Source organism: Sciurus vulgaris (genome assembly GCF_902686455.1).
Source record: "Sciurus vulgaris genome assembly, chromosome: 4".
Taxonomy (NCBI): domain Eukaryota; kingdom Metazoa; phylum Chordata; class Mammalia; order Rodentia; family Sciuridae; genus Sciurus; species Sciurus vulgaris.
In genome coordinates this window covers 141032569-141055666 of record NC_136464.1, presented here as the reverse complement: position 1 = coordinate 141055666, position 23098 = coordinate 141032569, and the positions used below count along the sequence as shown (strand labels likewise).

The window sequence follows — 23098 nt, the reverse complement described above, 5'->3', positions numbered from 1 at the left end:
TGCAGCCCCACCAGCAATGTATGAGTGTACCTTTCTCCCCACATCCTCGCCAACACCTGTTGTTGCTCGTATTCTTGATAATCGCCATTCTAATTGGGGTGAGATGAAATCTTAGGGTGGTTTTGATTTGCATTTCTCTTATTACTAGAGATGTTGAACATTTTTCCATATGTTTGTTGATTGCTTGTAGATCTTCTTCTGTGAAGTGTCTATTCATTTCCTTAGCCCATTTGTCGACTGGATTATTTGAATTCTTGGAGTAAAGTTTTTTGAGTTCTTTATAGATTCTGGAGATTAGTGCTCTATCTGAAGTATGATTAGCAAAGATATTCTCCCATTCTGTAGGCTCTTTCTTCGCATTGCTGATAGTTTCCTTTGCTGAGAGAAAGCTTTTTAGTTTGAATCTATCCCAGTGGTTGATTCTAGCTTTTATTTCTTGTGCTATGGGAGTCCTGTTAAGGAAGTCTGATCCTAGACCAACAAGGTGAAGATTTGGACCTACTTTTTCTTCTATAATCTGCAGGGTCTCTGGTCTGATTCCGAGGTCCTTAATCCATTTTGAGTTTAGTTTCGTGCATGGTGAGAGATATGGGTTTAGTTTCATTCTGTCGCATATGGATTTCCAATTCTCCCAGCACCATTTGTTGAAGAGGCTATCTTTTCTCCATTGCATATTTTTGGCACCTTTGTCTAGTATGAGAAAATTGTATTTATTTGGGTTTGTGTCCGTGTCCTCTATTCTGTACCATTGATCTACCTTTCTATTTTGGTACCAATACCATGCCGTTTTTGTTACTATTGCTTTGTAGTAGAGTTGAAGATCTGGTATTGCAATACCCCCTGTTTCACTCTTCCTGCTAAGGATTGCTTTAGCTATTCTGGGTTTCTTATTCTTCCAGATGAATTTCATAATTGCTTGCTCTATTTCTGTAAGGTACGTCATTGGGATTTTAATTGGAATTGCATTGAATTTGTATAGCACTTTAGGTAGTATGGCCATTTTGACAATATTAATTCTTCCTATCCAAGAACATGGAAGATCTTTCCATCTTCTAAGGTGTTCTTTAATTTCTTTCTTTAGTGTTGTATAGTTCTCATTGTAGAGGACTTTCACCTCTTTTGTGAGATTGATTCCCAAGTATTTTATTTTTTTCGAGGCTATTGTGAATGGGGTAGTTTTCCTAATTTCTCTTTCTGAAGATTCATCACTTATGTATAAAAATGCGTTGGATTTATGGGCATTGATCTTGTAACCTCTACTTTACTGAATTCACTTATGAGTTCTAAGAGTTTTCTGGTGGAATTTCCAGGTTCCTCTAAATATATAATCATGTCATCAGCGAACAGGGATAGTTTGAGTTCTTCTTTCCCAATTCGTATCCCTTTAATCTCTTTGGTTTGTCTAATTGCTCTGGCCAGAGTCTCAAGAACGATGTTGAATAGAAGTGGTGAAAGAGGGCATCCCTGCCTTGTTCCAGTTTTTAGGGGGAATGCTTTCAGTTTTTCACCATTTAGAATGATATTAGCCATGGGCTTAGCATAAATGGCCTTTACAATGTTAAGGAATGTTCCCACTATCCCTATTTTTTCTAGTGTTTTGAGCATGAAGGGGTGCTGTATTTTATCAAATGCTTTTTCTGCATCTATTGAAATAATCATGTGATTCTTGACTTTAAGTCTTTTAATGTGGTGAATTACGTTTATTGATTTCCTGATGTTGAACCAAACTTGCATCCCTGGGATGAAACCAACTTGATCATGGTGCACTATCTTTTTAATATGTTTTTGTATGCGATTTGCTAAAATTTTGTTGAGAATTTTTGCATCGATGTTCATTAAGGATATTGGTCTGAAATTTTCTTTCCTTGATGAGTCTCTGTCTGGTTTAGGTATCAGGGTGATATTGGCTTCATAGAATGAGTTTGGGAGGGTTCCCTCCTCTTCTATTTTATGGAATACTTTGAGAAGTATTGGAATGAGCTCTTCTTTAAAGGTTTTGTAGAACTTGGCTGAGAACCCATCTGGTCCCGGACTTTTCTTTGTTGGTAGGCTTTTGATGACTTCTTCTATTTCAGTACTTGAAATTGGTCTATTTAAATTGTTTATGTCCTCCTCGTTCAGTTTAGGCAATTCATATGTCTCTAGAAACCTGTTGATGCCTTCAAAATTTTCTATTTTGTTGGAGTATAGATTTTCAAAATAGCTTCTAATTATGTTTTGTATTTCAATCCTGTCTGTTGTGATATTTCCTTGTTCATTCCGAATTTTAGTGATTTGGGTTTTCTCTCATCTTCTCTTTGTTAGTGTGGCTAAAGGTTTCTCAATTTTGTTTATTTTTTCGAAGAACCAACTATTTATTTTGTCAATTTTTTGTATTGTTTCTTTTGTTTCAATTTCATTGATTTCAGCTCTGAGTTTAACGATTTCCTGTCTTCTACTACTTTTGGTGCTGTTCTGTTCTTCTTTTTCTAGGGCTTTGAGCTGTAGTGTTAGGTCGTTTATTTGTTGAGTTTTACTTTTTTTATTAAATGCGCTCCATGAAATAAATTTCCCTCTAAGTACTGCTTTCATAGTGTCCCAGAGATTTTGATATGATGTTTCTTTGTTCTCATTTACCTCTAAGAATTTTTTAATTTCCTTCCTAATATCTTCTGTTATCCATTCATCATATAATAGCATATTGTTTAATCTCCAGATGTTGGAATAGTTTCTGTGTTTTACTCTTTCATTTATTTCTAACTTCAATCCATTATGATCTGATAGAATACATGCTAGTGTCTCTATCTTCTTGTATTTGCTAACATTAGCTTTGTGGCATAATATATGGTCTATTTTAGAGAAGGATCCATGTGCTGCTGAGAAGAAAGTGTATTCACTCTTGGTTGGATGGTATATTCTATAAATGTCCGTTAAGTCTAAATTATTGATTGTGTTATTGAGATCTATGGTTTCTTTGTTCAATTTTTGTCTGGAAGATCTGTCCAGTGGTGAGAGAGGCGTGTTAAAATCACCTAGTATTATTGTGTTGTGGTCTATTTGGTTTCTGAAATTGAGAAGGATTTGTTTGACATACATGGATGAGCCACTGTTTGGGGCATAGATGTTTATGATTGTTATATCTTGCTGATTTATGCTTCCCTTAAGCAGGATGAAATGACCTTCTTTATCCCTTCTGACTAACTTTGGCTTGAAGTCCACATTATCTGAAATGAGGATGGATACTCCAGCTTTTTTGCTGAGTCCATGTGCATGGTATGTTTTTCCCCATCCTTTCACCTTTAGTCTATGGGTATCTTTTTCTATGAGGTGAGTCTCTTGCAGGCAACATATTGTTGGATCTTTCTTTTTAATCCAGTCTGCCAGTCTATGTCTTTTGATTGATGAATTCAGGCCATTAACATTCAGGGTTATTATAGAGATATGATTTGGTTTCCCGGTCATTTGGTTCATTCTTTAAATTTTGTTTATTTATTTGTTTGACACAACTTATTTCCTCCTTTGACAATTCCTTTAGGATAATTCCTCCCTTTGCTGATTTGCTTCTTTGTTTTTCATCTCTTCCTCATGGAATATTTTGCTGAGAATGTTCTGTAATGCTGGCTTTCTTTTTGTAAATTCTTTTAGCTTTTGTTTATCATGGAAGGATTTTATTTCATCGTCAAATTTGAAGGTAAGTTTTGCTGGGTATAAGATTCTTGGTTGGCATCCATTTTCTTTCAGGGCTTGAAAAATGTTGTTCCAGGCCCTTCTAGCTTTTAGGGTCTGGATTGAAAAATATGCTGATATCCGTATTGGTTTCCCCCTGAATGTAATTTGGTTCTTTTCTCTCACAGCCTTTAAAATTCTGTCTTTATTTTGTATGTTCGGTATTTTCATTATAATGTGCCTTGGTGTGGGTCTGTTGTAATTTTGTGTATTTGGAGTCCTATAAGCCTCTTGAACTTGATTTTCCATTTCATTCTTCAGATTTGGGAAATTTTCTGATATTATTTCATTGAATAGGTTGTTCATTCCTTTGGTTTGTTTCTCTAGGCCTTCCTCAATCCCAATAATTCTTAAATTTGGCCTTTTCATGATATCCCATAGTTCTTGTAGATTCTGTTCATGATTTCTTACCATCTTCTCTGTTTGTTCAACTTTGTTTTCAAGGTTAAATATTTTGTCTTCAATGTCTGAAGTTCTGTCTTCCAGGTATTCTATCCTATTGGATATGCTTTCTATGGAGTTCTTAATTTGGTTTATTGTTTCCTTCATGTCAAGGATTTCTGTTTGGTTTTTTTTCAATATCTCTAACTCTTTATTGAAATGATCTTTTGCTTCCTGTATTTGCTCTTTTAACTGTCGATTGGTGCAATCATTCAATGCTTGCATTTGCTCTTTCATCTCATCATTCAGTGCGTGCATTTGCTCTTTCATCTCATCGTTTGCTTCTCTGATCATTTTAATTATGTACATTCTGAACTCCTTTTCTGTCATTTCTTCTGCCATGCTGTCACTGGGTTTTATTGATGTAACATCTAGATTTGTTTGCAGCATTTTCTTTCCTTGTTTTCTCATATTGTTCAGGTATCAGAGGACCGCTGAGATATTGCAGATTTCCTCTATTGACTTACAATGTCCCTGAAGATTTCTATATATATCCCCTCTTAGCCTTCAGTAGGCTGAAGTCTTGGAGGAAGTTGATAATGCGGTGCTCCAGAAGGAAGCTGCCTCTCTAGGAGTGGTGGCCTTCAGGTGGGGTATATTCCCTGCTAGTGGGCAGAGGTGCCTCCACTTGTTGACCAATGGTCATCCAAAGGGGACCTAGGCTGTGGGCTGAGGCAAGGCCTGTTTGGGCCTGAGTCTCTGGTTTTACCGTCCTTGTGGGGAAACCTCACCCAGTAGGGAAGACTCACCTGGTGGGGAGGTCTCGCTGGTCAGTTCCCTCCTAGAGGTTCCCCTCAATTTACAGCTACCGCCTGGGCTGGGCTGCCTTCCTCTGCAAAGTTCCCAGGGGCCCGTCCCTACCTCCTGGGCCTGGGAGCCTCACCCTTTGCAGATGACTCTCCTTAGGCTGCCCTTCCTCAGAGAATCTGCCCGTAGGCCTGGAACCTTCACTCCGCCCTAAGCCTGTCTCTGTGCGGCTCTTCCACCAAGAAGCCTCCTAGATCCTGGGACCCTGCTCTGCACCTAATCGCCTGGCTATGCGGCCCCTCCTCTGAGCAGCCACCTGGGGCCCTGTACAATCGCTCTGAATCCCAGAGACCCGCCACACGCCTCTTCCTCCAGACAGCCGCCCTGTATTCCGGTGGGGTCACTAGGAGTCCAAGAAACTCACTGCGTGCCTCCACCTCCACCAACCACCCGTAGCCCTGGGCAATCAATCACTCCGAGTCGAAGTGACCCTCCCCGTTCCTCCTCCTTCTCCAGATAACCCCCGGGGTGTTCAGGAGCGGTCGCTCTGAGTGGCTCTGAGTCCACATGACCCGCAGCACAGGTCCTCTGGGCAACCGCCCAGAGCTCTGGTGCAGCCACTCAAGACCAAGCGTCCCACCACACTTCTCCTCCAGGTAGCCCCCCTGTGTTCAGGAGCTGTCACTTTAAGTCCAAACAACTCACCACTCGCCTTCTCCTCTGAGCAGCCGCCTGGAGCGCTAATGCAGTCACTGCGAGTCCAAAGGACCCGCCGCGCTCCTCCTCCTCCTCCTCCTACTCCTCTGGGCAGGCCCCGGAGTTAAGAAGTGGTCTGAGTCCAAACAGCTCGCCACCCAGCCCCTTCTCTGGCAACCGCCTGTAGCTCTGGTGTAGTCACCCCGAATCCAAGCGGCCGCGCTCCTCTTCCTCCTCCTCGTCCTCAGGGCAGGCCCCGGTGTTCACAAGCGTCATTCTGAGTCCAAACAGCTCGCTGCGCAGCTTCTCCTCTGGCAACCGCCTGTAGCTCTGGTGCAGTCACTCCGAATCCAAGTGGCCACGCTCCTCCTCCTCCTTCTCAGGGCAGGCCCCGGTGTCCTGAGTCCACACAGCTCTCCTCGCCACTCTTCCCCTGGGCAGCCGCCGGAGCCCCAGTGGTTGCTCCGAGTCCCAGCGCTGTGCTGAGCGGCCTCCTTTACGGCGCTCCCAGCATTTCCTGGTTCTCAGGAGCTAGTCCTTGTCCCCAGGGATCTTCAGCCCCTGTGCAGCAGAGCAACCTGGGACTCCAAAACAGGAGAGTGAAACCTAGAGTTGAATGGCTCTCATCTGCCTTCTTAAGCAGCTTGTAGTAGGCAAAGCGGAAGGCCTCCTTCCCATGATCTCCGGAAAAGCTGAGGCACAGGAAGGTGTTCCTCCTGTATTCTGCCTCTGTTTAGATCTTTTTAACCTGTCCCTCTTTGTTGTGGTTTGTACTTGGAATGTGCTTATCCTTCCTTCACATTGTTAGATAATGTCTAAAATCATTACATTTTCAGAAGCATGTTTTATGCTGCTGTTTCCCCTTTTCCCCTCTCTTCCCATTAGCAGTTCTGCCTTAAAGCCACATATGTGGGGCGTGGCTGGGACTGCACCATAATTCTCTGCTTCTCCGCCTGCCGTCTGGCCAGTCCTACACATGGCCCATAGTAGTTTCTCAGAGTGTACTTTGACCTCAGCCTTCCTCTACCCACTTCTTCCAAACCAAGAGATCAGTTGTGTCAATCTTTTTTTTCATTGACCCCTAGCACTCTGCCTTTGCAGTCCCTTGCTGTCACACAGACCACAGTTACATGTCACACTAGTCCATGGGAAGTCTGTCATCACCAAACAACAGCAGCCAGGCAGACCCTGCTAATGCTGCTCCTTGACCAGGCTGCTGAGTGACCTCCTGTCTTGTCCCACTTTGTTCCTGTGGCTGTGCAGAAACTACTGCTTGCTGGGCCTGCCTGGAGCCCCTGCTGACTCCTGAGTGAGCTGGGACTCTAGGCAGCCCTCAGAAGGGGGTTCTGTCCCAGTGCTCTGCAGCTGCTCAACATTAGTGCTCCAAATATTTTTCGGTTGACAGAGATGGTAATGGGGTGCCAGGAGGGCATTCAGGAGGCAACTGGGAACAGTGGTTAAGCTCTAGAATGAGACAAATTAGTTCAAATCCTCAGTCTACTTCTTATGACTTGTATGACCTTAGGCAAGTTATTAGCCTTTCTATGCCTAGTTTTCCTCATCTGTTACAAAAAAAAAAAAAAAAAAAAAAAAAAAAAAAGACTTCATAGGATTGTTATAAGGATTAAATGAGTTCATATTTGTAAAGTATTTATAATACAACCTACAGATAGTAAGCCCCACATCAGGGCTTGTTAAATGAATATAAATGAAGATGGCCACCAGGAAAAATGCAATATCTGGAAATCTCTGGCACCTAAACCACACTGAGTTTTGGTCTATATTTATTTAAAAAGTTATTTTTTATGACTTGTAACCAGCCGCCACCTATTTTAATCTTTGCAATTGAAAATCTTAGAAAACAGTTCTCAAAGTTGTCTAAGGCCATGATGCATGTGTTCTGGGTCCTGAACACCAATGAGGTGGAACATCTCAATGTAAAATGTGGCCACATTGTGATGAATTGCTGCATCTTGGCTTAGGGCAGGACTCCAAATGTCTGTTTTCAAATTCTTTCTCTGACACTAATGTCTGATGGGCATCTAAGGTTTGCCTGAACATCAAAGGCTGCTAGAGAGTCTAATGGTACCCAGAATCAGAAACTTGGTTAGGTTAGCAAGGCTTTTGGGGTTTCTAAGGCACAGGAAATGCCTGAGATTCTGCTCACCCTTGGACATGGATACATTCTTACTTCCCTTGAACCATGAGAAATTCTAAAGTTTAGTCACTCATTCTCATTAATCCTTTTCTTACCCATTTGGTTTCTTACTGTTTTTTTCCCTTTCCTTTGTCTGTCTTCTCTGATTCTTAATGACATCAGAAATCCAGGATGAGTATATATTATCTGTACCAAGTCGGCCTGATTCTGGAGGGAAAGGGCACAGAAAAGGCACAGAACTTTGGAGCAGGAAAACTCTGTAGAGATCATCTGCTTCAGATCTTTTTACAAAGAGAAAAAAATGAAACAAGGGTACACAGCAGGTCATTGGCAATTACAGCCAGAATCTTCTGTGTCCAGATCCATCATTTTGTCACTATTGCAGTCCACTCCATCATTTATCAGCCACTGGGTGCCTGCTATATGCTAGTAACTGGCTCATAAAGAAAAGTATGAGGGATGTCTCCATTCTCCTTCCTCCCACAGTTCTAATCCTGTGAAGAATAGCTTGAAGGTTAATGGAAACTAGTACATCACTTAGCAGACTACTTTTGGTATTTTACAAAAATGTGAGTAAAGGATAAGAAACTAGCTGATTGGCATCTTGACTATTGTCTGCAGGGCCCCTGTTGTCATGAAGTGTGACATTAGGAGTAGGGCATACAAGCAAACTGCAAAACAAAGCCATGGAACCAGTGGCTTAGTGGGAGGTGACATGGTCAACCTGTACCATGTAGATCTTGTTGACTGTCCCATTTATCTTGCACTAGTAGCTATAGAAGCCACCAGCCCTTGGAGGACCATAGAGGAAGTCACATGGTATTGGTCTGTTTTCCAGGTGTAGCTGTGGGGAGGGTGTCACTCAGTATGTCACTTAATGAAATGTTCAGCTACGGGCTCTGCTTAACATACAGCTCTTCAAAATGTACTTATATGCACTGGGATTATAGGGATAACAGTGTAACAAAATGTCCACAGGAAATTTAGAAAAGAAAAAATATCCACTATGCAAATAGAACCACAGTTATCATTTCTTGCATACCTATTTTTACATGACTGCAGTCAAGGTCTTACACAGATTTCTTGCTTGAATTCATAACCTCAAGTCTATGTTAGGGACCTGTTTTGTATCCAGGCAGTTCCATCAATAATAAGAGTGAATAATGATGGCATTACGACATATCCCTAGAAGTTTATAGTTTTTAAATCTGGTCCTCACAGCCACATAGGTGATAGCCATAGAATAGTAAGAGAAAATTAAGATTTAAGAAAACGTTCTGCCTCATGTTATCCAATATGTATATGTTGGTTGTGACAAAATTAGAGCCTGGCTTCCACTTGGCCATGTAGCCTCACTTGCTTAGATGGGGTCAACACTTCAACGGGGTCAGTGGTTTTGAGAAAGCAAATGTGAAAGTCAGTTCTCCCCAAGTGCATAATGATCACTTGCCCCATCACTAGCATAGAAAATGTGTCCAGATGAAGAAGGTTTTCAAGAGGACTGGAACAAATGCCTTTGAGAAATACAGGACTTGTGCTGTGTGATAATGAAAGTAAAAATGGGAAGGAGGGAGACAAGAGAGCTTTTTAAAACCGTATGTTGACATAGCATAAATTATATATCCTCTGATATCCTTGAAAATCGTCTCCCTTTCTCTTCAATAGCATGGCCAATCTGTCTCTATTATGAGGAGTTGTTCCCAGAAGCACTTTGATAAGTGTCCCTTTCCGGTTTTACCACGTGCTACCAGCCATCCTGCCTTCATTGGGCTTATCCTCATGGATCTTACAACCTGAACATCTCCTGCAGAGGGGCCCAGAGGGATGCCTGCATATATATGGGGTTGTGTTCAGGATAGAAACACTGAACTTGGGAAATCAACTTTATTTATGTCAAGTGTGATCAAGCTTGCTCTTTGCAGGAGAATCATGGGTATTTGCTGTAAACACAAACGTCCTTTAAAAGAGCTATGAGGACCTTGTTTCTAAGTTCAAAAACCTATATATCCTACTACCTCTCCCATTCTTTGACAAGATACCATAGACACAGTAAGTTCAAAACTTATAAACCTAAGCAACCTCGTTTCCATACTTCCTGATTTCTCTGTTTTCCTACTCACACTGTCTCATTCACCAGGTCACCAGATTCTTTAAAAAATTCTACCTCTTGCATATTTCTCCTGTTGGCAGTCTGCACTCCTGACTAGACTCTTGCAGTAGGCTCCAACCTCTTGTGCCTGACTCCACTTTCATTGCCTTCAAACCTACGTCCTCAAATGTAGTTATTTACAAACCTTCTCTGCTGAAAATTTTTCATTTGTGAAGACTTCCAGATGTAATCTAAACCCCTCATCCTGAGATACCTGCTTCTCTAGCTTTATCCACTGACTTTACCTTCTTATAGACCTTTTAGAAAAATTGTTTGCTGGCCCCTGAGTAAGAATGCACTCCTTGTCACTCTGGACTCCATATCCCTAAACACTTCAAATTCCCCGGCAGATAATAGTCATGTGATATCTATGTGATATATACAAATAATATATATTTATATATATAACATATTTATATATATACACATATGTAAAATAAATATTTTGGGGGTAGCCAAAAGTAAAAATAGTTGTAGTTTAAATGCAACAAGGGTTTAGAGAATAACTTAGTTCCATATTCTGTGTATTCAGTCCTCTTTATCCATTCATGATGATGGAGCTGTTTTGACAAACAGTAGATGGTAATTTAGATTTTTAGACACTAAGTAAAAACATGGAGGAGAGGAACAGATATTGCTTATCTACTTTGTCCTTCATAAACTACCCTAAACTTGTAGATTACCAATAATTACAATTATCTTATTCAGGTGAACACTATTATAAACACAAACAAATAAGATTAGTTTTATTTTTCTAATTAACCAATGATGCACAAGTCCTTAGAACAAAGTCCTTCTTTTTTATCAACAAAAAGCACAGCATATAATATAGCTATCTAAAATCACTATTCTATCTTCTAACCCTAAAGATATATTCATATTAATGTTAACATTTGTCTTTGGCAAAATATATGACTTGAGCATTCACTCATCCAGAGTTAATGAGAGTTAACTCTGTCATTCTGTCAGCCAGAGTCTGAGCTTTTACCCTGTCCACAGCAGACTTAGACTTCAGGACACTTAGACAGTAGAAATTCTTGAGTGGTCACAAGTTGATCCACTTTACTAAATGAATTATTGACCTAAGTCTCTAGTTACTATACTTGGACACACCATTGCTATACGATGAAAATTCTGTTTTAAGGTCAGTTTATTATAAGGTGCATACATTCCTTAAAGCCCACCTGATCAGCTTCATTGGCTGATAGTTCTCCATTCCCAGATAGTTCTCCATCCTGGAGGAGTCAGAAAAATAGTTCCATTTCCTCCTGTACAAAACTTTCAGAAATACCCCCAAACTGGAGTATTTACCAAGCCTCAGGATTCTAGCAGACCCAAGCCTGCTGACTAGTATGGGATCCAGGCAGAGAGGTGTGTTTACTCCATGGTCTCTGCAGAAGACCATGCAATAGCACACTGTTTGTGGTCAACAAAGCACAGACCACAGTATCTAATAACAAGATATTTTCACAGAGTGGTGGTTCTAGAATTTTCATCCTCATTTGCCCAACTCTAGAACATCATCTAAGAGTTACTGGTAGGCTCTATCTAGTTCCTTATAGATGCTGTTGATTCAGTAGCATTTGTAGGGGCCCTGCTCACAGTCCCCCTTTATGACTCCAGATTTGGACATGAAGACAGGTGCCTAACAGCACCTTTGGGTGGACTCTTTCTTTTCTGCCCTTCCCATCTCCTGGTGTCTCCCCGCATACTGCCTGTTCTCTGCAGTCTATTTCCCTCCTAAACCTGAATCCTTAACTATGTACTGGCCCCAGGACACCACTCAGTCTTGGCAATTAATGTGGGCCTGTTGTCTACTAAACTCTTTTGGTTAATTTCATTTGGCCTCAATTATCATCCAGGCTGTAAACAGATCACCCGCTCTTGGAGATATTATTTCCACTCAGCTCTGAATTTCATTATTTGTGTATTTTAATGATGGAGTCATTATCCTAGTTAATGTTCTTCCAACCTCTTTCTTTCTAAACCTCCCTTGTGAGATCTTTATGGAACCTCAGCCTGCAGTCCACTTAGCATCCTACCTTCAAAGACCTAGAAGCCCAGTGCATGGCCCTGTTTGTCCTTACAGCATACGATGAACAAAGCTCAGCAGGTTCCTTGGCCCCACTGGCCCAGGAGATAAAGTGTACACACAGCCCTTCTCCACTGTAATTGAGACAGCCTCATCAAGAAACCATGTGTTGTTTCATCTCAAAAGGAATTCCTATTCCCATCCTTGTAACTCTTTATAAAATGTTTTAATTGCATCTCCATAAACCTTTAAGATTTGTTCTATTTTAAAGTTCTTAATTGTGTTTCCACTGGGGCTCTCCCAAGATCCCCTTTATGAAGCATAAGAGCCCCTTTCATCTCTAATGACATTTTACGTACAGCTGTTCAAGGCTCGCCTTAGACCATTACTCTTTCTGACCCCTCTTCTCATGGGGACAATTCGAACATCAGTCTCAGTTGACACCTTCTAGCCAACCATGATCCTCCCTCTGATCTGTCATCACATCACTGTGATTCCTTCAATTCTTTACCTCACCTGTCTTCACCACTTACTCAGTCTTGATTACTCAGTCATCAGTAGGTAAGTGTGACCTTAAAAGAAACCTCAAAAATGCTCACCAAATATTACCAACCACAATTTCTCAGTAGTCTTTTCTCCCCAGCAATTTCTAATCACTCTTGATTTACAGAGTAGTAACTCATGTTAAATTAAGCTCGCAGATCTATTTTGATGGGCATGTGCTGAGTATATTTTTTTATTTGAATGCTTTCAGATGTAGTTTGTACTCTTTGCATGTTCAGCATACTCCCAGCGATTTCTAATTCTTGTATGTGACAAGTTTGGTTAATTTTATTAACTAGCTAAATACCTCTCTTGTACCCAGTTCCAATTCTGTAAAAACTTGCCAAACCATTTGTTCAGACCATCCAAGTTCTTTGTCCATTTAGCCCTATCTAATGACTATCTTACCCCAGCAGATTTCTCACCATTTTATGGAAAGGTCTTTTAACTCCTACTCAATGTGCTAGCCCTTCTTTGAGAATCATCTTTTTTTTTTAAATTGAGACATACTATCTGTATATCTTTATTAGGTATTTTATGATAATTGGATACAAGTAGATACTGTGTAATAAATCAGGGTAATAAACTCTTCCATCACTTCAAGCGTTAAATCATTTTTGTGTGCTAGTGAATTTTTTGGTGTCCCTTATCTAACTTCTTTCCTTCCCCTGCTCCTTCTACTTCCCAGGCCCTAGTGACCATTAACCCACACTCCATTCTATGGGATTGTTTTTAAATTTCTACAAATGATTGAGAACATATGATGTTTGTCTTTCTTTTTTATTTCATTTAACAGTAACGTTCAGTTCTGTTCTGTGCATCTTGCTGCAAATAACAGCATTTCTTTCTTTTTGATGTCTGAATAATATTCTGTTGTATATATATTCCACCCACATTTTATTTATCCATTCACCCACAGATGGGCAACTAGGTTGATTCTATATTTTATCTATTGCAAATAGTGCTGCAGTAAACGTGGGAGTGCATGTATCTCTTTAGTGCAATGATTTCATCGTTTTTGGTGATATACCCAGGAGTGAAATCGCTAGATTATGTGATAGTACTGTTGTTAGTTTTTAAAGGAGCATTCACACTGTCTTCCATAATAGCTGCACTGATACACATTACCACCAACAGTGTATAAGAGTCCCCCTTTCTTCATATCTCACTAGCATTTGTTATTTTTTGTCTTTTTGACGATACTCATTCTAACTAGGGTAAGATGATATTTCATTTTAGCTTTGATTTCCAGTTCCCTGATGAAATTGTAAATTTTTTATATACTGGTTGCCACTTGTAAGTCTCCCTTTGAGAAACACCAATTCATATCTTAAGTCTATTTTTAAATGGATTGTTTGGTTTTTTATGCATATTCAATTTTCTGAGTTCCTCATATTCTGGATATTAATCTCTTGTCCAATGAATAGTTTGAAAATATTTTACCCCATTCTATAGGTTATCTCTTCACTCTGTTGATTATTTGCTATGCAGAATCTTCTTAGTTTGATATAATCCCAATTGTCTTTTTTTTTTACTTTTGTTGTCTGCCTTTGGGGGCCTATCTTAAAAAATCATTGCTCACACCAATGTCTTGAAGTGTCTCCTTTATATTTCTGTGTAGCAATTTCAATTTCAGGTTTTACATTTGGGTCTTGGCTCTCTTTTGTGTACAGTGAGAAAAAGGGATCTGGTTTCATTTTTCTGCATCTGTATATTCAATTTTGCTTGTGCCATTTACTGAAGAGACTCTTCTTTCTCCACTGAATGTTCTTGGCACCTTTGTCAAAAATTAGTTGGACAAACAATATAGCTCAGCGGTGGAGCACTGTCTTAGTTTGCAGGAACCCCTGGGTTCTACCTTCAGCATCACAAGGGAAAAAATGTGGAAAAAAGTTAGTTGGCTGGGTGAACATGGATTAACTTTAGTGTTCTGTATTCTGCTCCTTTGGTCTGTGTGTCTGTTCATGCTAGTACCTTGCTCATTTGGTTACTACAACTTTGCAGTATGTTTGGAAGTCAGGTATTGTGATGCCGCCAGCTTTGTTTTCCTGTTTTTGTTATTTTTTGGTTTTTTTTTTTCCTTTCTTTCTTGTTCAGGATCAGTTAGACTATTCTGGATCCTTTGTGGTGCCATATGAACTTTAGGATTGTTTAATCTATTTTTAGGAAGAAAATCATTGGTATTTTGGTGAGAATTTCATTGAACCTATAGATTATTTTAGCTAGTATGCTCATTTTAACATCAGTTCTACTAATCCATGAACCCACAGTATCTTGCCATTTTTATCTTCTATAATTTTTTCACCAGCATTTTACAAATTTTATTGTGAAGATCTTTCACTTCTTTGTTAAATTTATTCCTTTTTTTTTTTTTTTTTTTTTTGCTTTTGTGAAGGGGATTGTTCTCTCGATTTCTTTTTCAGCAAATTTATCTTTGGTATATAAAAATGTTACTTTTTGTATGCTGATATTGTGTCCTACAACTTTACTGAATTAGTTTATTAGTTCTAACAGCTTTTGATGGCATAGATTTGTCTGTGTATAAAATTGTATAATTTGCAAACATGCATAATTGCCAGTCCAGATGCCCCTTATTTCTCTCGACTAATGCTCTTGCTAAGACTTCAAGTGCTATATTAAAAGAATCTTGAAAGTGAATATACTTGTCTTGTTTCAAATCTTTGAGGAAATGTTTCCAGCTTTTCCCTATTCAGTATGATTCTAGCTATGGGTTATTCATAGATAGTCTATAGTTTTTTGTGTGTGTGGTATGTTCCTTCTGTATTTAATTTCTTGAGAGTTTTTATTTCGAGATGTTGAATTTTTTTCAAATGCTTTTTACTGCCTCTGTTAAGATATTCAAATGGTTTTGGTCGAATTCATTCCTTTGATATGTTGTTTCACATTTATTAATTTGCATATGCTGAACCATTCTTGCAACACTGGAGCAAATTCTATTTGATCATTTCTGAAAGATAGTTTTACTGGGTATAGTATTCTTAGTTTGCAGGTTTTCCTCTTCTAGGATTTTGATTATATCATCCAATTCTCTTCTGGCTTTCAGGTTTGCTAAAATTCTAATGGCACATGATGCTTTTATCTTGCTATTTTTAGGATTCTCACTTTATCCTGTGAGAATAAATATTCTGGCATTTTGACTAGAATGTGCTTTGGTGAAAGTTGTTTTTGGTGAATCTGTCTGGGACTCCTTTGAACTTAAATCTGGATGTCCATACCTCTTTGAATATTTGTGAAGTTTTTATAAATTATTATTTTGTGAAATAGGTTTTCAATTCCTTTTTCCTTTTCTCCTCCTGAAATTCCCATGATGTGAATAATTGTTTAATAGTGTCCCACAAAATCTCATGTGCTTACTTCATCCTTTTTAATTCTTTTTTTTTTTCTTTTTGTCTAATGGGTTACCTCAAAAGATTTGAACTCAAGTTCAAAAATTCACTCTTCCGCTTAGTCTCAATTGTATTTTTTATTTCATGGCTTGATTTTTTAGCTTCGAGATTTCTTATTGGTACTTTTCATGTTTCTTTCTCTTTGGTGAACTTCTTATTCAGATCCTGAATTTTTTTCTCATTTCTGTGCCTTTTCTATTTATATTCTCTTGCATCTCACTCAATTTCATTAAGGTCATTATTTTGATTTTTTCCAGCATTTTATATTTTTCCTCAAAAATGTTATGTTTCTGGGGAACTATTGTGTTCCTTTGGAGGTGTCTTTTTTGTTCATGGGTTTTGTATCCCTAATGTTGATGTACATCTAGTGAACTATTCACCTCTTCCAATTTTATGTAATAGCTTTTATAGGAAAATATTTTTCCATTTAGATGGGATGTGTGATGTCAACTGTGTGGCTACTTTTGCTTTGATTATAGGTGTGTTCAAAATTGTTTAATTTCTTTGATTGTGATGAACATCAGAACATCAGTGCCTCAGTTCTCTAGACTGCAGCAGAATATGAAAATAGTTGTAAAATGTTGCAGTTGGGCATAGGCTTTCAAAGGTGTAAATCTTCAGGCCCCATAGAGTTAAGTACTGATGGCACTTGGGCTTGCAATAGCAACTGTTACAGTCTTGGTGGTGTGAAATGTCAAGAGGACCATCCCCAGATTCTGCAGGCAAGCATACGTGACCCCAAGGATGTCAGCAGTCATGGGCCTTGAGCCATAGGATGTGAAGGAGACTTTCTCCATGTTCCTCAGGATGAATGTGATATCCAGGGCTTGTGGTACCAGCAGCCTCAATTCTGGAGCCACAGGATGGAATAGAACCTTCCCCTTACATGAGCACAGGTGATGATGGGGCTGGTGGCACTGGGAACCATGGACTCAAGGTTGGAATGTAAAGGGGACCTTCCCTGGGTTTTGTGGATTTATTGTGGGTAGCTCTGGTCCTTGTAGTGCAGGTAACCACTTCCTAGAGCTGCAATACCTAGATGGGACTTCTCCAATTCTTAAGAGACAAATACAGGTGAGGCTAGGGCAACAGTAGGTATGGTTCCAGGACTCTAGCTGTGGAGGAGACCTCCTCTAGGACTTCTGGAGCATACATAGGTGACATTTGGGCTTGTGGTGTTACCCATGAAACTGGAAGTGAAGAAGATGGAGGAGATCTTCCCTAGTCCAAACACAGGTTGTGTCAAGGCCTGGTATTTGGGTATCTATAGTCTGGAGATGTCAGATATGGATAGGAATGTCCCTAGCTCATGCAGGTCAAATGTTGATGGGACAAGACTTGTGGCATGGGTAGTGATGGTCCTGAAACTGCAGGGCATGATGGGAACTTCCCTTGTTCTCCAGAGATGAATATGATTGATGCTGGGGATTTTTATACTAGCAATTGCAGTTCCAAGGCTGTGGGCTGAGGATGAGACCTTTCCTAAGTCCTTGCAGGTGGTACAGCAGGTGGTACAAGATTTAGGTCACTGGTAGGTAAATTTTTGGAGCTGAAGAATGTGAATTTAATCTTTCCCAGGGTCTTCTAGACAGGTGTGAGTGACATCAGGACTTTTCACGCCAGTGCTTCAGTACAAGGCCATGAGCTAGGAAAGAGACCTTCCTTAGTTCCCTCAGAGCAAGCAAAGGTAGAGCTTGGGTTTGGGCCATGATTCTGGGACTACGGGATGCAGCTTGAACCTTCCACAGATCCCCACAGATGCACAGGTGATATGGGGACTTTCATACCAGCAACTGCAATCTCAAGACCGCAGACTGGTGAGGAGACCTTCCCTCATTCCTATGGGACAAGTGCCACTGGAACTTGAGCTTGTGGCTCTGGCAGCCACTGGTCCTGAAGGTGCAAGATGCTGAGGAAAGCTCTCTCTCTCTGCTCTGTGAGGCACACACAGGCTCAAAGCTGCCGTCAGCTCAGGAAACCAGCTGCCATCCCCTAAGGCAAGATGGCATCTAGCAGTGGCATCTGTTGTAGCAGCTTGTGTTCTGGGGGTTGGGGGAGGCCCAATGAGAGTTTATTCTTTGGAGCAGAGCAGTTGTTCTCTGACCAGCCAATTCCCAAATTGGATTTAAGCCTGTAAGGACTGTGGACTTCTCCTGCAGTTAGGCCCACCCATCTGCTGCTCTGATGGTGTTGCTGGTACTTTGCCACTTACCTTCCCTGGCATTGTGGAGTCATCGCATCCTCTACACACACTGCCCACTCACCAGCCATGAGCTGGGGTTGAAGTTGCAGATTGTCTTGCCCTTTTCTCTAGATTGCCTTTCCAACTCTCCAGATTTTTTAAAGTTCCCATCATTTTCTGCTGATTTCCAGAGTTCTCCCTCAGCCACGCTCCTGGAAATAGTGTTTCCTTTATTTCCCTGGTACTTCTCTATCACATAACTTTGTATAGGAAACCTTTATCTAGCTATCTTGGATCTCACTGGAGAACCATCTTTCAGTGAACATCTTCCCTCTAGAAAAACTCAACTTCCCTAATGATTCTATTATCCCACACATGCAGATCTTTAAATTCCTATTAAATCACTCTCTCTTTTGAGTCTTCATATCAAGACTGGGAAGATATGAGTTGAATCTTTATCTCTGTCTTCAAATTAAGAAGACCATAGAAAGAACTAAAAATAGTCCAGCGTCAATGTTTCATGTGTTAATCGGTTGTTGTACAATTTTTCAGTCTTAGTTTCCAAAGAGAAGAATTTCCCAGTCTGTGCTTTATCTACCTTTTCTGATAGTGTATCGGGATCCACATCATACCTACTCAATTTAAATACTCCTACCAACATTCTGTGCTTCCCAGTAGGTTCTGTTTCCCCATATACTCACTCAAGATACTAGCATAGCATTATAAATCAATGTGATGTGCTATAAACTTTCCCAGAAAATTTTTCATATTTGAAATAAAACATGTTAAATTAGCTACAGTCAAATACAGCTATAGCGAACAGAGTTTAATCAAAACATGGACAAAAATCTAAGATAATTTGTGTCGAATTTTCTACTTATACAGTTTCTTGGTTTGCTTAAAGAAGTTAGGAGTCTAGGTTTTAGAATTTTCTACTGTTGGGCAAATATATCAATTATTTATAAGATTTGATATTCATTTATAAATGGAAGTGATGACCTCTTTTATAGAGCTTCAGATAGCTGGTGGTTTTTATTGGAATTCATAGAATCTACATAAACATATATATGGCTTTTGTTTTTTTAACTTTATAGGAAATCAATGTCTTGACAGTTGCATTAGTCAACCAAGACCGGGAGAATAATATTGAGAAAAGAAGCCAAGGCTTAAAATCTGAGAAAGAAGCTCTTCTAATAGGTAAGGAAATTCTGTTTTCTTTAACTATTCTCTTAAATAAGTCTTGAATAATTAGTTTAAATAATATTTTATTAATTCAACTCCAGCTTGTTAGCAATTTAAACTTTGCCTTCTGGTCGAAGGTGAGATTAATCTCATCAATAATATATTACAGGGCTGGGGTTGGGGCTCAGTGGCAGAGCACTTGCCTAGCATGTGTGAAGCACTGGGTTCAATTCTCAGCAACACATATAAATAAATAAAGATCCATTGCCAACTAAAAGACACATTAAAAAAAGACTATATTACATACATTCCAAATTAGTGACGTACAAACTAATGGAGGTTTTGCTCTTCTATAACCACATATATTAGTTGGTTGTCAGACATAAAACTAAGTTCAGGTAAACAGATTACAGCTCACATATCACAAATCTGAATTTGGACATCGTACTTCCACCTGGAGTCCAGGTTGGTTCTAACCTAAAAGTTCCAAACCAAGTCAGATGTCTAGACTTTGAACCTGGAAGTTTAACCTTGAACACCCTCAACAGTGTCCATATCCTGAGGGCAGCCCCCAGACCAGACCTAAAATATGCATGAAAACAGGTGTATCTGGACTTATGGTACTAGGCTAAACCAGAGTATTCTAATCCAGAATTCCCTGCCAACTCTGAATCCATTTACTCAAGTAAATAAAAGATGCTGGCCACTAAGGGAGAAGAAGAAATTTGCTGTCCACCTGAACCATACAGTTGCCCCCACAAAACACTTCTAGGTTGGCTTTTTCTTTGTCTGAGCCAGACAAAGCTCTAGATGTTTTCTTCTGAGAGCCATCATTGATGGATGCAAAAGCAGTACTTCCTCTTACAGGGAGGAGGCGTGGTGGAAACGTGTTATAATGCCTGGGACTCCACCTTAGAAGCCTGTACGCCCTGGAAACCCTCAAACCCAGATGAAGGAAGCATTGTCCTCACCCTGTGATCCACAGCCTTGATTCAAGCTGTGACTTAGCACCCAACCCAGGCTAAAGCTCCAAATTCACTGGCTCCTCCATGGCACAGTTAAGAGTGAAGAATGAGACTGTCGTACACATGAGAAAAATTTTTCTCCTGGAGTTCGTTATCTGGCAAAAGTAGCTCTTGGTTGCAGTTAAACACTTCAAAATGACAGGTACACCAGGGCCTGCAGAAGCTGGCACAGGAGGAATTAAATTCAGAAGATAGTCCAAACTTCATCCATCATATATAGATTTTTCAACTACGGGGTTATTGAATATGACATCAACTTAGAGATACTCCAAGGAAAACCAATTATTTTTTTTTTTTGCTCTGATGATATACAGCTGTAATGACATGCCATGTGCATGTCTCAAAAGACATGCTGATGTGCCATCAGTCCCAGGAACCCCAAGTGAACCCACATATAGTTGGTAACTGGATTTCTCTCCTATTGGAAAAGCCGTGCAACTCTGAAAATTGTTTCTCTTTTACTCAGTGTGACAAACATGTGATTTCACCCACAATGATTTTAGGATATGAACAGCGCACAAAATGATCTGCAGAAAACTTTTCTTTTTGTTGAAGTGTTAATAATTCTGACCACTGGAATGTTTAAAAAAAAGTGATAACAGATCTATTTATTTTCTTCCTGTCAAAAATCTACATATTTACTAGGACCTATGAGATACACACACACACACACACACACACACACACACACATACACACACATTTTAAAATCACCTCCCTCTAAATTTAAAAAGAATGCTTTATAAACCATATAATAATAGGAGTAGATAACACACCTTCTCTGCTAATGTCTTTAGTACTAGAAAAAATAGAAACTAGTTAATTCAAGTGTATTAGAAACAAAAATATTAGTAAGTCAAGGTCGTCAATAGAAAGTATGCACAACAAACTCTAACTTTTCCAGGGCTTTCCCCCTCATTGTTGGCCCCTTGATCTAGCCTGTCTATATTATTACCACTTAAAGTTTGGGGTTGAGCAGAAGAGAACCCTAGAGTTCACTCATCTTGAATCAACACCTGAGAACGGTTAGGTAAAAGGAAGGCTGGAGACTTAAGCGTTTGATTTAACTACACTTAGGAGTTTCCCCCTCTCCATTTTCTATTTCCTCCCTACCTTTCTTGATATTTTATTTTACTTTACATACGGGTAGTTGGACAAAAAGATGTTGCTTCCTATTCAAACCCACCAACATCTATGTTTTTTATACCTTTTTGTAATCAAAGAGAAAACAATCCTATTAAAAAAACCCACTCCAATTAAGAAGTTTCTAAGAATGGCAGTAGACCTGTTAAAAGACGAAGTTGCCCTCTGCCATTAACTTTGCTTGCTATTTTAGCTTGGCCATTTCTACTTTGTAGATACCTGAATGTTGGGAACATTCAGACCTCCCCTGCAGCTTTTGGAATCTAGATAGAGACAGTGGTGGGGACAAAACTGCTATGGACCAGGCAAGAGAGAAAGGGAAGTTCCTGGTGCTGGGGCTGAGCTGCTTTGAAGATTCTCACAGGTAGAATGATTCTGAGAGTCCTCAGACTTCTGGTGCAACTGGAGGGGTTAAAAATAGTCTCTGCAAAAATAAAAATAAAAAAATACTCTCTGCAATTCCCCTGGAATAACTAAACATGTAGAGAGGACACCCTAAGCCAGTCTAGAATCCCAGGAGCACAGCAGAAAATCTCCCTTAATATTAACTGGCAAAATCTTCGTCACATATGGGAGTCCATAGTATATGTTATGTGCTAGTAAATTCACATAACCCAATCCTCTATTGGGACACATTAATGTTATATAAGAAATGCACACTGGCACCAATCTCAACTGCCTGAGAGAAAGGGGGCGTGAATAATAAATGATTTCAAATGGATTTCACCTACAAAGACTATAGAACTGAGGCCCAAACTTCATAAGCAATATGCAATCCCAGTTATTTTTGATTATTTGTGACACTGATTTATCTGTGCAAAAGCTTATATCCCAACCGGATATTCACATGAGCACTTTTTTAACCTGGAGTCTTCATTTCAAGGGATATGAGTTGGTATTTGTGAAAGCATTCATGGGATTTTGTTGGTAACATTTGGAGCTTTGCAGATCTGGATCCTAAATCTTCTGAGAGTTCAGCCATTCTGCCAAACTTTCTCCTTGACAATTACTGGGAATCAGATACTCAGTTTCAACTCAACTAAAAATAGACCCTCAGGAAGCACTTGGTTATTGTGATTTGGGGACTATTTATTCTGTAATCAATTCTTGTGAAGATAGGTTGACATATAACTGGACCTTAAAGAATGAGGTTTTTCTGGGGCATTGCAGGGTGGCATTTTATGTCTCAGAGCTCTGCAGTAGCCTCTTGCTCAGTCAGCTTGACATTACTGGGTGTCTGTGCCAGAACTCCTAGTTCATTTCACATACTGTCTGCACATTGGATCTGGCATATTCTGAAGTCGTTAGAGATAGAATGAGTCAGTACTTTTGATTTAGGACTGAAGCTCTGGAGCTGTGGCTGACTAAAAACCTCTAGGTAATTGTTATGAAGGAGAATGAATCAGAATTTTACTGATAAGCCAATAGCTCTGAGGAGATGTTGATAATATAACTGGGTTTATACCCCTATCTTCTCGTGCTTTTGAATACTAACCCAATAGAGTTCCCACGCCAGCAGCTCTGATTGGCATCCTGTCAATGCTATTCAGCACTGAATCCCTTCCAGGTAAAATCAAAACCCTCCAAAACTTCAACTGTTGACAAACTAACTTTTCCAAACCTCCCTGGGTCCTCTGAGAACCCTCCATAAATTCCTAATGATCAGACAGACTTTGGTACATCTTGAC

General features: G+C 39.7%; 1 protein-coding gene across 21 annotated transcripts in view; it reads left to right on the top strand.

The window, feature by feature from the left end:
- ENOX1 (ecto-NOX disulfide-thiol exchanger 1) overlaps positions 1-23098 on the top strand; it is a 531147-nt gene that overhangs the window by 470340 nt on the left and 37709 nt on the right. For all 21 annotated transcript variants that reach the window (XM_079136948.1, XM_079136943.1, XM_079136940.1 and 18 more), the window contains one exon: positions 19155-19257. In XM_079136948.1, coding sequence (XP_078993074.1) covers positions 19155-19257 — 103 coding nt within the window. The remainder of the gene's footprint in view (positions 1-19154; positions 19258-23098) is intronic.